This window comes from Poecilia mexicana, unplaced genomic scaffold (genome assembly GCF_051168715.1).
Source record: "Poecilia mexicana isolate PSO_F unplaced genomic scaffold, ASM5116871v1 scaffold_11, whole genome shotgun sequence".
NCBI classification, from domain to species: Eukaryota; Metazoa; Chordata; class Actinopteri; order Cyprinodontiformes; family Poeciliidae; genus Poecilia; species Poecilia mexicana.
This window is the reverse complement of record NW_028263380.1, coordinates 13,423,418-13,438,182: the sequence shown is the minus strand read 5'-3', so window position 1 is coordinate 13,438,182 and position 14,765 is coordinate 13,423,418. Positions and strand designations below refer to the sequence as shown.

The 14,765-nt window shown below is 39.2% G+C and overlaps 1 protein-coding gene across 1 annotated transcript; it reads right to left on the bottom strand.

Annotated features, from left to right (window-relative positions):
- Positions 1-5,090: 5,090 nt before the first annotated feature.
- On the bottom strand, positions 5,091-13,584 carry cibar1 (CBY1 interacting BAR domain containing 1). Its single transcript, XM_015009740.2, has 9 exons — positions 13,463-13,584; positions 12,266-12,500; positions 12,112-12,180; positions 11,212-11,313; positions 11,022-11,027; positions 10,751-10,855; positions 10,380-10,493; positions 7,363-7,482; positions 5,091-5,563 (listed from the first exon to the last, which is right to left on the bottom strand). Exons 1-9 carry the CDS (start codon positions 13,501-13,503, stop codon positions 5,426-5,428), a joined length of 930 nt encoding a protein of 309 aa, XP_014865226.2. The 5' UTR covers positions 13,504-13,584; the 3' UTR covers positions 5,091-5,425.
- Between the last annotated feature and the right edge of the window lie 1,181 nt (positions 13,585-14,765).

The window sequence follows — 14,765 nt, the reverse complement described above, 5'->3', positions numbered from 1 at the left end:
GGTGGGATGGTGTCACTCTTGTGCAAGAGCAAGGGCTGAATTTTTTTCTTTCCACATCATGACTTTGTGTTCACATTCAACCGAGTTCCACATCCTCATTAAGGGTTACATACCCGAGACACCGAGAGTGCAGCACAGCTGCATAGGAACCCAGCTATTTGGAGCTTGTGGTTTAAAATGATCGTTAAGTTAGTGTGTCTGCAGCCCCGACTAATGTTATCTTTCCTTTTCTTTTCACCTGATGTAGACCTGCATTGATCAGGTCCAGCATTAAAAGTACTGAGAGTTCTAGTTTATGCACATTTAAAAACAAATACACTGTTGGTCATATTGCTGCATACCAGAGAGTCACCAGCTGCAGCTAAGTCTAACCATTTTCATTAGCAGTTTTTTGGCTATGTTTTCTCAATTCCTAATATCATGCTATAATTTTTGTATTAATAAAACCGATTTTTATTTCTTTTATTCATGTAATTAGCTTTCGCTCTTAACACGCTCTGCCTAACTTATATTCTACTTATATTCTGTGATTGTAACTCTGCTTGAAACCTACAAGCGGTTGGAGTTCAGGTTTAATTAAATCAAAGCAAACTAAAGCACCAAGCAAGTTAGAAAATTAGTCAGTTCACTTCTTGGTGAAAAAGGGATCTCTTCTAAATAAAAGTTCAAAGGTCTTGGTCACAGGGAGTTGATTGTATATTATGGAGTTGTCTCATTTCCACAATTTTTCTTAGCAACTGGACGTGACGCAGGACAAAATAGTTTTAGCAAAAGGAACGTGATTTGTGCAAATAGAAGCAGCTGTTAATTTTTATAAACCTTATAAACATTATTGCAAATGAACCTCCGCAGAGTTCTTTCACAAATCAATTCCTGGTGAAAGAAAAAAAAAAGTTATTTCAATAGTGTTGGCACAAAACTCGTATAAGATTGGAGCAAAACCGATGACATAAAGTTGTTGGGGCTTCTCTGTGGGCTGTCCTGTCAGCAACATGGAAGTACTTTCTGGTGAAGCAGTAATGACATTTGAGCATCACTCACTTTCTTTTTAACCCCCCCAAAAAGCCCAAGCATTCTTAACGTCCATTAGATTCACAGGAGTCGGTCGAATTTACATTAGAAAGTGACCTCGGAAGAGCTTTAGAATTATTACCCAACATATTGTTTAACGGAGCGGCTAAACCTTCTTCACCCTCACTCCTGAAAGATGACTCACGGATGCTGTTTTCATCCCCAGGCATGTTCTCAGTTAAACCACTGACTTGGAAGATGCAGTTTATGTGGAAGGGTTTTAGCATTGTATCATTTTCAGCCTAAAATGCACGCCCATGGCATCAAATTCACAATGAGAACAGTGAACCTTTTCTTTTTTTTTTTTTAAGTAACTTTACAGTTAATAGAAATGGGATTAGCCAACCAGAATGTAAGTAAATGTTCCCATACAGGTACGTGGTGATTTTCAATTACCTTTTGCAAATTGTGATTTATGCTGGACAGGGAATGACATCGCTGTTGGGTGTCTGGAAGTAAATAAGTCACTTTCCCCCATATCTACATCAAATGATTTATAGTTGCATTGCATATAGTTGACATACTGCGACAGATTTACAATACTGCACCCTTGTTTGAAGCACAAGCATCTAATGATTTACTCTTGTTCCACTGATCCTGGAACTCACCAAAGATACTTTACAATAACTGTTTTGACTTACTGCCCTTGACAACAGGTACACCGTATTCATGTTGGTTCATAAATCAAAGAAAAGGAGAACAGGCTGCAGCTGTAAACAGATCACCAAGACACTGAGCAGCGGCGTGAAGTTTTGGCTAAAATTTGGGGGCGGGAACAGATAATAAAAACTGCACTTATTTTGTTAAATTGTCCTCAGTGCCTTTTTAAAAACGTTTCATCTAATTAGGCTGCAAATTATTTTTTGAGTAGCAGTTGTTTCCCTCCATCGTTTTCCATTTTTAGATCTAAAAATGACTAAGCTGGCCCCTATCTTCTTTTTATTTTCCCTCAGTGTAAAACTAAAACAAGAAAATTGATCATTCAGAATATTTTATTTGACAATAAAACAGAAAATAAAACATATTAAACATTTCCAAAACTCAACAAGTTGTCTTTTTCTTTTTTTTTTTTCTTTTCCCCAAGTTGTAAATGAGGTTTTATAGCTTTAGGGAGAATTTCATGAAGCAGGAGAAAGGGGTGAATTGCTCACTGGATTACAAGGTTTGCTGTCCACTGGTAAAGAAGGATATACCGTAAGCTCCTAACCTTGTCTGCGGGTGTAAACTCCAGGGAATGTGGTGCGGTTAGAGGTTCTTAGAACACCACCAGAACAAGGCAGGTCTGACAGAGACTGTGTGTGTGTAGCTTGCGACACACTCACTCTCTCCCTCTCTCTCTCTCTCTCTCTCTCTCTCTTACACACACATATACACACGCCATAGCCGCGTTGCCAGTGAGTCAGTGTGTGAATCACACTCCAACTATGCTGCCGGTCGATTTTATAAGAGCCGGCGGCACAACACTGTTTTAATATTGCAAACAACTGTACTTTGTGGCACTCATTCACACATACACACACACGCATATATATATATATATATATATGTATATATAATATATATATATATATATATATACATACATAATCAAATGCACTCCCTCTAAATGAAAAAACAACAAAACATTTCCTTCATTTAGACGCACTGAAAGGCAGAGGGTTGCACACCCAGTAATGGGGGTGATTGCAGATGAGTCAGAAAATGAGCAAAGGGAATCCTTTCCTTTTTGTTTGCCAGATCTATAGGAAGGCCCGGTATGAGCTGTACCCCTTAGACACTAAAACTAACTTCTGAATTGGGCTTCTGCACAAACTCATTTGGGAATGTGGAAGGATAAGAAAAAAAATATGAAGAGGGTTGTGCTAAAATCATCCATCTATGTCAGCTTTAAAGAATGAATCATCTGTTTCAGCTAGACTAGCAGATAAGCAGCATGATGTCAAGATCTGATCAAAATTTAACCTTTTTTCCCCCCTCTTTTTAAATACAAAACAGTTTTGTACTTAAAACATCTGAGGTATGAAGTAGTTTTTTTTTTTTCACATAAAAACAAACCACATCTTGAAGATTTTCCACGCTGATTAAAAGTCAGACTTCAAAAACAGTCAGTTTGAGGTGAATCTCGCTGCCCGTGGGGAGAAAAGAACACGATGTCTCCTTGTTTCTGTCCGACAGACTGAGCAGGCTCAGATGGGAAAACGTTGAAACATCGCCCTCTGGTGGAGAGAGGCGCTTATTTAAGAAAACGTCACTTGAGACGTTCATTTGTGGGGAACTGTGAGTTTGATGTCAAGGTCACAGCAGCACACATGCAAATAAGACAAGGCAGGTTTATTTGTATAGTACCAGAATTCAACAAGGTAATTCAAAGGGCTTTACAGCAAAAACACTTTAAGAAGATTAACTTAAAAACATTTAAGCTAAGAGATAAACTAAAAGATAGATATAAAAATGAAGAGTTTCAGAAAAAGAAAGCATTAAAATGCAAATTTAAAACAAATAAATATATACTGACCCATCCCCTCCTGCATATTATGAGAACTTTTGACCCAAAATTAGATTTTTGATGAACCCCAGAATCTCTATCACACAATGTCACTCGCTTTTCCTGTCAACCAATCAATGTGAATCACTAATGCCTACACAGAAGTTTTGGCTGCGATGCTGTTAAAACATGTCATTTGAAACGTTCGACAATAAAATAAGACAACAAGTTCTGAACAATTTGTACTCATTTAAATCGGTGTTCAGAAAGAAAAAAAAAAACAAAAAAGCTGTTGGCAAAGTAAGATCAGTGCCAGTGACCTCAAGGGAAAGACACAGCACATGAAGGCATCTGCATGAGGCCGTGCTGCGGCCGACTTGTGCCGCAGGTGTACAGTTTGATAGGAGTGGTGTGACGCTGCCGGCCTATGAGTCAAGCATAAGAACCTGGAGCTTTGACTGACCTCTCCAAGTTGTCCCTGCAACCCCCGTCTCCTCCTCCTATGCCTTTGCATCTTGTTTGTTTGTTTGTTTTTTTCACTCTCTGACTCATAAACCAACTCTTGCCTCCTCTGGCACCTCTGACTTTCTTGGCTAAGGCAGGAGGCTGGTGCGTTTTTTTTCTTTTTCTGTTTTTTTTTTCCACTCCAAACGTGCAAGTCTTTCTCTTCGCTTCTGTCAGATCCAGTTTCTCTCAAAAGTCACTCTTTGGCTGCGATAAGGGAGTGGAAGGTTTATCTGCGATTGGAAAACTTCTCTGACTCACCTCATCACACAAACTGCAGGTGATGAGTCACTGCAACACGGGCCACTCGGCACAGTAAAGACAAACGGCTACGTGAGTGCGTGCTAGCGTGGCCATGTTTGCGTACACATTAACCTTTATGTGCGTTTGGGTGCTGCTGCAGAGAGGTTTCATGACACACCACCTACGCACTTTTCAGTCCAAGCCAGTGAGATAATTAATGTCGCCCTAGGCGAGGTTATGGTGTCCCTCGTGTTTATTGCGTACGGATCAAATTTAGGTTTAAAAGACTGTAAATGTGCACACATATTTAGCATTTCTTTAACACAGGTGCATGTGTGCCATAGAGCACCGGAGGCAGAAGAGAATTCATTATGACACGGCCAGCTGCGAATTGTGTAGAGTGACTCATCCAAGACAGACAGGAGCCATCAGCGGACACTGTGGCCGCAGCCTCTACCGTGACAGACAACAGCACACAGCATCTTGAACACACAAGAGGGTTTTTTTTTTTTTGTTTGTTTTTTTTTTGTCAAGTGCAACATGCATGGACATGGGGGCTTGATTTGTGCCACGCATGCAACCGTATTCATCCACACGAACGCAAACGGTGCGCCGCGAAAGGTTTCCCACTCCCCGTTTGTTCCATTTTTGCATGTCTGTGGTAGAGATGAGTCACTTTTAACTGCCGTCATCACATAACTACTGTCACTTGGACTGATTCACACTCCCGACAGTTTCTAAAATAACAATCAAGCTCTGCTGGGCTTTTCGAAATCGAAAACCTGGGTGAGAGCATGCCGGGTGCTTTTATTCTTTTATTAGACAGAGTACCGTTTCATTAGAACATGACCAATCATACAAATACAGTGTATATTTAGAGAATGTGAGATATATATATATATGTATATGTATATATATATATATATATATATATATATATATATATATATATATATATATATATATATATATATATATATATATCTCAAATGAATGGCTTGCTGAAAAACAAACAGCACAACATTAAGGTTGTCTTCTACAAAACATGACAATGAAAACGTTTTTTTTTTTTTTTTTTCATAAATGCAGACATCCACCCTATTGCATATCTGGAAGAAACTGTTAGTGTTCGTCGTCTGAGTCCTCGTCTTCATCCTCATCACCGTCCTCCTCCTCTTCCTCCTCCTCAGATTCATCCTCGTCCTCTTCTTCATCCTCCTCCCCCCCTCTTCTCGTCTGGCGGCTGGAAGCTCTTTGTTGCTGTGACAACAAATTAAGTCACTGCGCAACTAAAACACTTTGCAGATATTTATTTATTAGGCACACTTTGTGCTTTGGTTGAGTCCAGAATATTTTCGTTCCGTCACCTTGTCCAATCAGCAAAGTCCGCATAACCCAAATCAGATCACATTTCTCAAAATTGGCGTTTTACTTTCAGTCTTCTGCTGCTGGTGTCATGTAAAACAAGTTCTGCAGCGCAAGTTTCTCACCGTCAGTCTGTATCTTTCTAAGCGGTAAGCGACTGCTTCCGGATAAATTCAAATCTAATCACAGGAAGGGGGGCATGACAAGTCTGAGGCATGCTGGTGTGACAGGAGTGTGTTGCAATGTGTCTCTGAAACCTTTAATCTGATCATCTCTGGACAGATAAAATATCTGAACATACCGGGTACATTCAGCCTCCAAACCATTCCTTCAGACACGCCGCCTCGCACCGGAGTTGATGCTTAAACTGTGATACAATTTTTACATTATAATCTTCACATATATTATTGGGATTTCATGGATTCGGACCAAATCCAAATTCTTCGTAACTGTGAGGCGGGAGAAGAATAAAACATGGGGCTTCTTTTTCTTTCTTGCAAATAAAAATGTGAAAATTCAGCTCCCTCTGAGCCCAGTGCTTTGCAGAGCCATTTGCAGCAATTATACCTGCATGTATTTTCTCCCTGCAACTTTTGCAGAGGTTTCTACTTTCCTTTGAAAAACATCTCAAGCTCAGTCAGAGGGGGTGGAGAGTTTCCTTAAACATCAACTTGGGAAAGTGCAACTTGGTCCGCTTATGATTTTCTTGCAGTAACCACTTTCTTCTTGCCACTCTTCCTTAAAGGACACATTTGTGGAATGCATGACCAACAGCTGTCACGTTAACAGTTTCTCCCGCCTGAGCCGTGAATGTCTGCAGCTCCCCCAGTTACACCGGACCTCCAAGTTGCTTCTCTCGTTATTCCTCTCCTTGCCCAGCCTGTCGGTTTAGGCGGACAGTCATATCTTGGTATTTGCAAATGTGTCATGCTCTGTTTTAAGATGGTGGACTGAACAGTACGCTGTCACATGTTCAAAGCTTAGTGCAGTGTTTTATAACCTTACCCCGTTTTAAACTTCTCCACAACCTCCTTGCTTTCTTTGTGATACTTTTTGCTTACAGTTTCTGTAAAGTCTGTAAGGTTTCTTTTGTTAGGGCTAAACTGACGGACAGATGTTTTCAACGCCATTGTTTGGAATAAATTTTATTTAGGGGTATCAAAGTAAAGGTGGTTTCCTATTTCCTATTTAAAAAATAGAAATCTGGCTACCCTTTTTTCTTCCACTTCATAATTGTGGACTACTTTTTGTTGCTCTCGTCACATAAAATGCCAATAAAAGTCATTGAATATGCTGGTTGTAATTGGTGGATAGTTTTGCAAGAAACTACAGTAAGTCTAGAATTAGACACTCACAAAAATTAGCAGTGCTGGGTCGTTAATGTTGGAGAAAATGGATAATATATGCAGCATGCGGTGACATGTGCAAATTAAAAGGAATGATGGATGGGGAAATGCCGTGCTTCTTCTCTGACAACTCACTTATCCAGCACCAGCCCATGCTGGCATGAGGAAGCCACTGTTTTTGTTTTTTTTTAAACAACGGTGAGGTTTTCTTTTCCTTTTTTTTTTCTTTTTTTTTTTTCACAACAATAAAACTTACGCAATCGCAAACATGAAAGATAAAATGATTACAAGCAAGCCATGACAGCAGGGAACTTTCGGGGAAATTCTTGCTTAGACGTTCCATCTTACCTGTAAGGTACCCGATGTACTCAGGAAAGACCCGGTGTGATCAAGGGACGTCTTGGAATTGGCTCGCACTATGTCTAAGCGGGACTGGAAATCAGGGGGGTGCAGACAATTCCTGAACACCTGCGGAAACCAGAAGGGAGGGGGTGCTGCGTCAAAACGGTTAAGATACTACTGAGAGATTAACAAAGCCTGCATACCTAAAGATCAACCGAACAATGTGACAAATAGGACAAATGAAAGCAGCTCAGCGGTTATCAGATTGACACTGAGCTGTGATTTTAACCACACCGATGTTTTTCAGGACTCTGGATCAGGACTGTCTTCATGCCTATCATTGTGCATGTTTCAGATGATTCAATCTCCCGTGTTTTTGCACAATGAGTCACCGTAAACCAGCCCCGTCTCAGCAAAGAGTTTTGTTTCGATATGAATGGAAGGCAGATGATTCAGTGCAAAAGCACACAGATTAGGGGCGGAGGGGAACGACGCAAGGGCATCTGCAGGAGGAACTTTGCGCACTGAGAATCATTGATCCTTTGTTTTTCCTTTCTCTCTTGAAATAGCCGAGAGAACCACTCAGCAGAAGGTAAACAAAGGAGGAAAGGCCGGGACGAGTGATCGCATCGTGCAGCGTTTACCGCAGATGACTTCAAAGTTAAGCCACGGGGCGTGGACTGCGACATGTCGGAATATTAAACAAAACCCTCAGGTTTATCAAACAAAGACCAGAGGGTGTACTTCGAACTGGATTAGGATTTGGTAAAAGTTTGGTAAAAGTACAATCTGATAATGAGATACAGAGGATGACTGTAAAAATAACGTGAATTCAACAGGGAGACTTGTTAACCAAATGTTTCTGCTTAAATTCAGATGTAACAAATCTTCTACGTCCACTGTCTGTTAAAATAGCGTAGAGGTGAGCGTGTGGTTGGATCGCGTGTGAAATGCTTGTTTGGGCTAATAGAAACCTCATCACCCAGGATTATTTTACAGGAGCTACTAAGTTGCTTTGTTGCAGCCCTTTACCAGATATTGATTAACAATTAAAACTGTGGGCGGCTTGAAAGCCTCATTATGCACAACTGCAGTCAGTAAAGGTGACCATGTGACTGAGTAATGAGCTGTGCAATCAATTATTTGCAGTTCCTCTTTATTTGAGATCTGACCACAATCATCTCACAGGAGATGAACACGAGGACGCATTTTAGTGCTGACTGTGGGCACAACTGTTTCCACAGCGATGCCGAGGATCTTTTTGATTGGATCAGTAAGTGTCAGGTAGAAAAAGTTTCAATTATTGTCATTTATAGCGAGTTATGAAGGACTTGAACCATTTTTCTTTTGAGATTCTAAAAAAAAAGTACAGTGTTGATGATATTTCAAAACTAGAACTGAATGCTCAAGTTTGAATTTATCAAGAATCTTCCAACATACAGACTCGAAGTTATTCAATAAATTAGAAAATACACCTGATTGTTTCAGATTAAACGTAGCTTTTGAAAATACATATTTTTTTAAAAATGTATTTAAAATATTAAGATGTTTTTATCTTAATAATTATATCTTAAGAAATATTGATCTTAAAAAAAGATAAACATATTTTATGAAGCCCACATTTCCGTGTTAAGCATGTTTTTTATTAGTTTGACACAACATTGAAATTCAAAATGTTGTGTTATGATTAGCCGTAACAAAATCATCATAATTAACAAAAACAAAGGTTTGAAAACTTCAGTTTGTGTGTAATTAATCTATATAAAGTGTTTCATTTAGTGAATAGAGTTATTGAAATAAAGTTTGAAAAAAAATCTAATTTATTGAATATTATCGTATATACAGTACACATACTCAGCCTTATATGACTGAATGTTCTTTAAGAAATTACAAAGAAACCACATTTTTAACCAGTTAATGTTTCTCAACAGAAAAGCTGACTAATTCAGACTAAGCAGTCTCAATCGTCAATAGGGTTGAGGTCGGGTGTATTCCAGAATCTTGATGTTAAGCTGCTATATTTATTCCAAAAGTAATTGGAATATTTTTTTCAATTGGATCGCCTTCTCTTGTCAAAAGTTTTTCTCAACTGACCAAAACTGCTAGATGAAGCAAAATTGTTTATAGAGTGACCCACAACAACTCAGCAACCGCGAGAACCTGAGCTGATCGTAAACTGAGATCACAGTGAGTTTCATTTCAACAAAAACTAAAAGGGTGCCAACAAAGAGGGAAGCTTGTGCTCCACACTAAAACCCTTTAAGCTAGCAGCTACCCACGCAGCCAGTCCATCTATGTTCTAAGAAACGTTTTACGATCAGAGGAGATAAGGATTGAGAGTGTTGGCCTCAATGACGAGAAGGAATTTTAGAGAAGTCAAGGTGAGGTTATCAAACCTACAAACCCTGTGCTAAATATTAAGCATGCTGGTAGTAGCATCATGCCGCCGAGTTGCAGTTTTGCTGCTGGCGGTAGCGGTGCAGCGGTGGATGAAATAACAAAACGGGACCACATGCAGCTTCTTTCTATCCCCCAGTTAAATGGTTATAACATGGACAAAAATGTGTGTTTTGAACAGGCAATGATCCCAAACATATTAAGTGTTTTGGTTTTGGAATGAATAAAGCAGTCTAGCACAAAGTTTCTGGATTGGCCCTAAAATCAATGAACTGTGTTTAAGTGGTGTGACCCGGTTGCAAGAAATCAAATACTAGAATCTTCTAGCTTCTCACAATAAGAGAAGTTAAATACCCAGCCAAAAGTGATGGCAAAACTTGATGATGCCTACAGCTCCTCTCTACACCTTGCTAAGCAACATTCAAGCAAAGATTGGTGGATATAAATGTGTATTTATGAGACTGTATGGTTGATTTTGTTTCTCTTAGGAAAAATAACAAACTCTAGTTTTTAATATCAAGTGAAGTTGCTTATTGTGCAATCATGCCACCCATGAAGAAAGAATACCTCAAATGCAAGCCAATGAGTGCGTGTTAACATTTGACGGGCACACCTCCATACCGTACCTCCAGGTCTGCTTCCTCATCCACGCTTTGGATACTTTGGAATGCCACAGTGTAGATCTCCAGAGCCTTGGCATGGAAGGACATTTCCACGGTCACAAACTCACCAAAGACTTTCTGTAAGAGAGGAAGACGCAGATAAGATCAACAGAAAGAGAGCGAGAGTGAGCTGGAGCGGCGTGTTGACTGACAGGAAACGGGGCAGGGAAGCTTGTAGTAAAACAGGAATATCGTTTTCAGGCAGCTAAAGATCAGCCTGTGTGCGGGGCAGACTCCGGAGACTAAACTGGTCACTATTGTCTGGTTTCAGTTTGCTGTTCTCCCCACTGATTCATACACATAAAATAACCCGAACAACAACTGAAGTGGAGAACCTTTATGTCCTGGATCTTCTGTCGCTCAAACTCATCTATGGTTTCCTCCAGCTGCTTGGTGGTTCGTGTGGCATCCATGGTTGCTCTTTGAAGCTCAGTTTCAGCCTGGGTGCAAGAAAATCCACATAATAAGTACTAAAAGACCATAAACACCTACGAAACTCTCAAGGAATAAGCATTTTAGCATGTTCTTCCACTGAAGTGGAACAAAGAATGAACTTTGTAAGAAACAGTGCAGAGCAATGAAGCGGGCAGATCTCATGGGGCAGACCTGAGACTGAAAGTTTAATTAAGGAAACACACAAAAAAATGAGAATTTTACTTTATCAGGTGAATGTTAAACAAGGAAAATGTGCTTCACAGATGAAGCACTTATAATTTGAGATCATAATCAGCTGCTATTGCAAGAATGTTTCTTTGTGTTTCTGATCAAGAACTAAAGAGAAACAAAACAAGGATACGATGATCTGTCTGTCCGAAGGGTTTCTAAGTCTGGTCTTCTCGAGCTGAGCCATCTGTTTGGCTTCTCTGTCTCGGGCGCTCTGTGTTGCCTTCAGATCCTCCTGCACAGACACGAGACATTTTTTCTCATGATTTCAATCAGATAAAACTTTAAACTGATGAGGTGAGCCGCAGAAACTGTGCAACATTTGCAACTCACATAAGGTTAATTAACCGAGTAAGATTGCCACTAGACATGGGCGGTTATCAAGGTGCAACAAGACTTAAAAGGTCATAAATTACCAAGGTTTAAGCGTCATTTTGATACGACGCCAGAGAATTTGCTGAAATTGCCATATATGAGCCATAAATATAATTTATGGTACAAGAGTGAATACTTGTACCATACAAGTAAAACAAGTTTTTGCTTGTTTTACTTGTCTCTTCCAGTCACGGCTCTCTGGTCTATCCTTGCTTATACGGGGTTAAGGCAAGTGGAGGCTGGTGCTAAACTCCAGATGTTATTGGGTGAAAAGCGTGATAGATTCTTAATTATTTTACCTAAATATACACATCCATATATATTTGAAACGTCAGATATCTAAAACAAGGTAGGCATCTTTGGAAAGTTTAAATTTCATACAATAACTAATAAAAACAAGCACTCTAAATGCTACAAACAAACAATAGGCCTTACTTTCCACTTTTAGTATTTAACAGGAAAGGTGCTGACTATTGAGTGTACGTCACCTTATCACTGAAACAATACTGCCCTCTTGCAGCCATGCAAGGCCATTGACTGGGGCCTTTTTAAAAAAATAAATAAATAAATTCACACATTTTAATTGTGCAGCTATGTTGTTTAGTTCAACTTTAATCAGTGTTCATCAACCCAAGCCGGGCTCTCGGTGACCCCTTACCCTTTTACGTTTCACCACAGCTCCATAGCTTTTTAACGGCTCTATGACTCTGGCCTCAAGTCTCTCCACCTATAACGTGATTTACATGTTAGATTCGGCCAAACACGTCATTTAAGTGTGACTTAAATATCATGAAATGTAACTGAAAATCAACCTCAGCTTGGCGGTAGTCTTGAATCTTGGCAAGGTGCTCTGCAAACTGCTTCATCCCCCTCTTCAGGTCTGGCGTCTCCATGTCGGCATACAAGCCAATTTCCCGGACAAGAAGGTCTGCTTTGTCTCGCAGCCTGGCTGTCTTGCGGGCGTAGGCAGCAAACAGTTGGCACATATCTCCAAAGTGTTTCTCCACTTTAGTTATGTTCTCCTGGATCTTCCTCGTCTGGTTATCTCTTGAAGGTCAGAATGAATTAGGTCCAATTAATGAAACACAGCTCGCACAAACACATTTGTGACATTTTTTTTTATTTTGCTAGAGAACATCAGTGAATAAAGAGAATCATAAAACCAAAAGAGCTCACAAGACAAGTGGTGGTGAAGTTTAGAGCAGAGTAAGGTTATAGAACAATAGACCAACTTTTGAGCATCATGTGGGAAAACTGTCCAGTGCATCATCTAAACATGTAAAGTACAGAGCACGACTTCAAGCCTACCAAAGCAAACCAATTAAACTGTCTAGGCAAGGATAAGGATAACATTAAACAAGGACCCAGACAAAAGGTTCATGCCCCCCACAAATCTGGCCTTTGCATTCATGTGTTAGTTGAATAGGTCTGGTCTTTGACTGGGCCATTCTGAGGATCTGCAAGATGGTTTTTCGATGTGCAGAGATAGTGGAGAAATAACCTAAAACATTGCAGTGACAGGTGTCGCTATAAAGTTCATTTTCAGATTTACTTAATATAAAACAGAATTTTCCTTCAACTTCATGAAAAATATGGGCTACACTGAGGTTTACGTTTGTAATTTCGCAAAAAATGTGACAAACGTTAAAGGCCCACATATATCATAGAATGAATGCCGTAGCCATAGGATAGATTTTAAGATCAGAAAATGTATACCAACTGTAAATAAGCTCCCTGCATCATAGACACATTGAGGATATAACCTTATGTATTTCCAGATTCTTAGAGAAAAAAACAAACAATCAACTCACGTAGACACGTAGACAGTAGATAAAGATATCTGACAATATAATTCAGCGAGAAGTCAGCAGAAAAACATTGGCGAAAAAAAACAAAATAATTAAAGCTATCCTAACTACTGAGCTATGTCACTGCTGGTTTTGAGCTTGATTTTGTTCGATTAACTTTCATTCTAATTTATTCAAAATATCCTGATAAATGAGTTTTACCTGGCTCTCGCATCCGGCGTGCGACTCATCTCTACAGACATGGAAATAAAACGTTTTACAGGAATGTCCACTCGCTCCTTGTTAGCTAACTAGCATCTAGCTAGGTTGAACGCCAATCGGCGGTTTCCATGGAGTCACTAGTTCATTTCCGCTTCAAGGTTGCATTCTGGGAAATGAGGTCTTTGACTCCTTTTGAGATTTCTTTACGTTTATCGAGTCTTTGGAAGAAATGACTTGTTTTTTCTTTTTTAGATGAAAAATCAGTCATCACTTTGTTTGTTTTAAAATAATACGACTCATCAGGATTTGTTTATTTCGTTCTGCACATGCTGAACATTCAGATTAATTTAAAGGCTAATTTTGACATTTCTTTCAATACCTCTGTGAAAATATCTGCTTTTAGTGTTATAAAAATGGGACAGACAGAGATAAATCACTTAAGAACGTTTCCTTCCTTTAATGTGACATATATCCTGTATAACTCAATTAAAAAGTAAACTGAAATATTTGAATGGAAAAACTACAAATAAGGTTAAACCTTAAGCACTAATTTTATTATGGTGCAAGCTTCATCTTCTCAACAAAGACTTGAATTAGGAACTGATTCTAGTTTCAACAATAAAAATAAAAATAAAATAAAAAGACAAGTGTGCATGGTGGTGCTGTGTCCTGTGTTGTTTTTGCATTAAACATACATTTTACCTTCAAATGTTTAATTTTGTTGTTGTTTTGTTTTTTGATGAAGACAACCATATCTGCGGCTTCAAGAAGATTTTAGGTAACCATTTTATTTTACTTTGGTATTTCTGCTCAGACAGAGCAATCTTTAAATTCAGCTTCCAGCTTGATCTGGTTAAACGTAATTTTTAATTTAAAATTTGTAGCTATTTCATCACCGTTTCTTTTTCATAAAACTACAAATAAGTAACAAAATATGTGTGATTTCAGAATATTCATATCCCATCAGAAGAGCATGTTTAAATCACCCCACACAAAATTGTGATGCATCGAATTACAGAAGCCCAGAAATGGTCTGTCTTAGGCTATCTTGATACTAAAACTAGATATTGTAATCGCTGAAATAAATGGGAGCATCATTGTAATTCCCTCCTCCGTGTTTGGGAATGCATGAATGTCACCAGCTGCTACATCTGCGCCTCTGTGGAAAACGTCCAAAAACCTTAATTATCGTGCTTAATCATCCGTGGGATTGAAGCAGGGGAGTTTCCACTGTAACAGATTGGAGATGTAAAACAAGGCGATTGCATTGAGGTGTGTGCACGAAATCCCAAGGGAGCTCAGC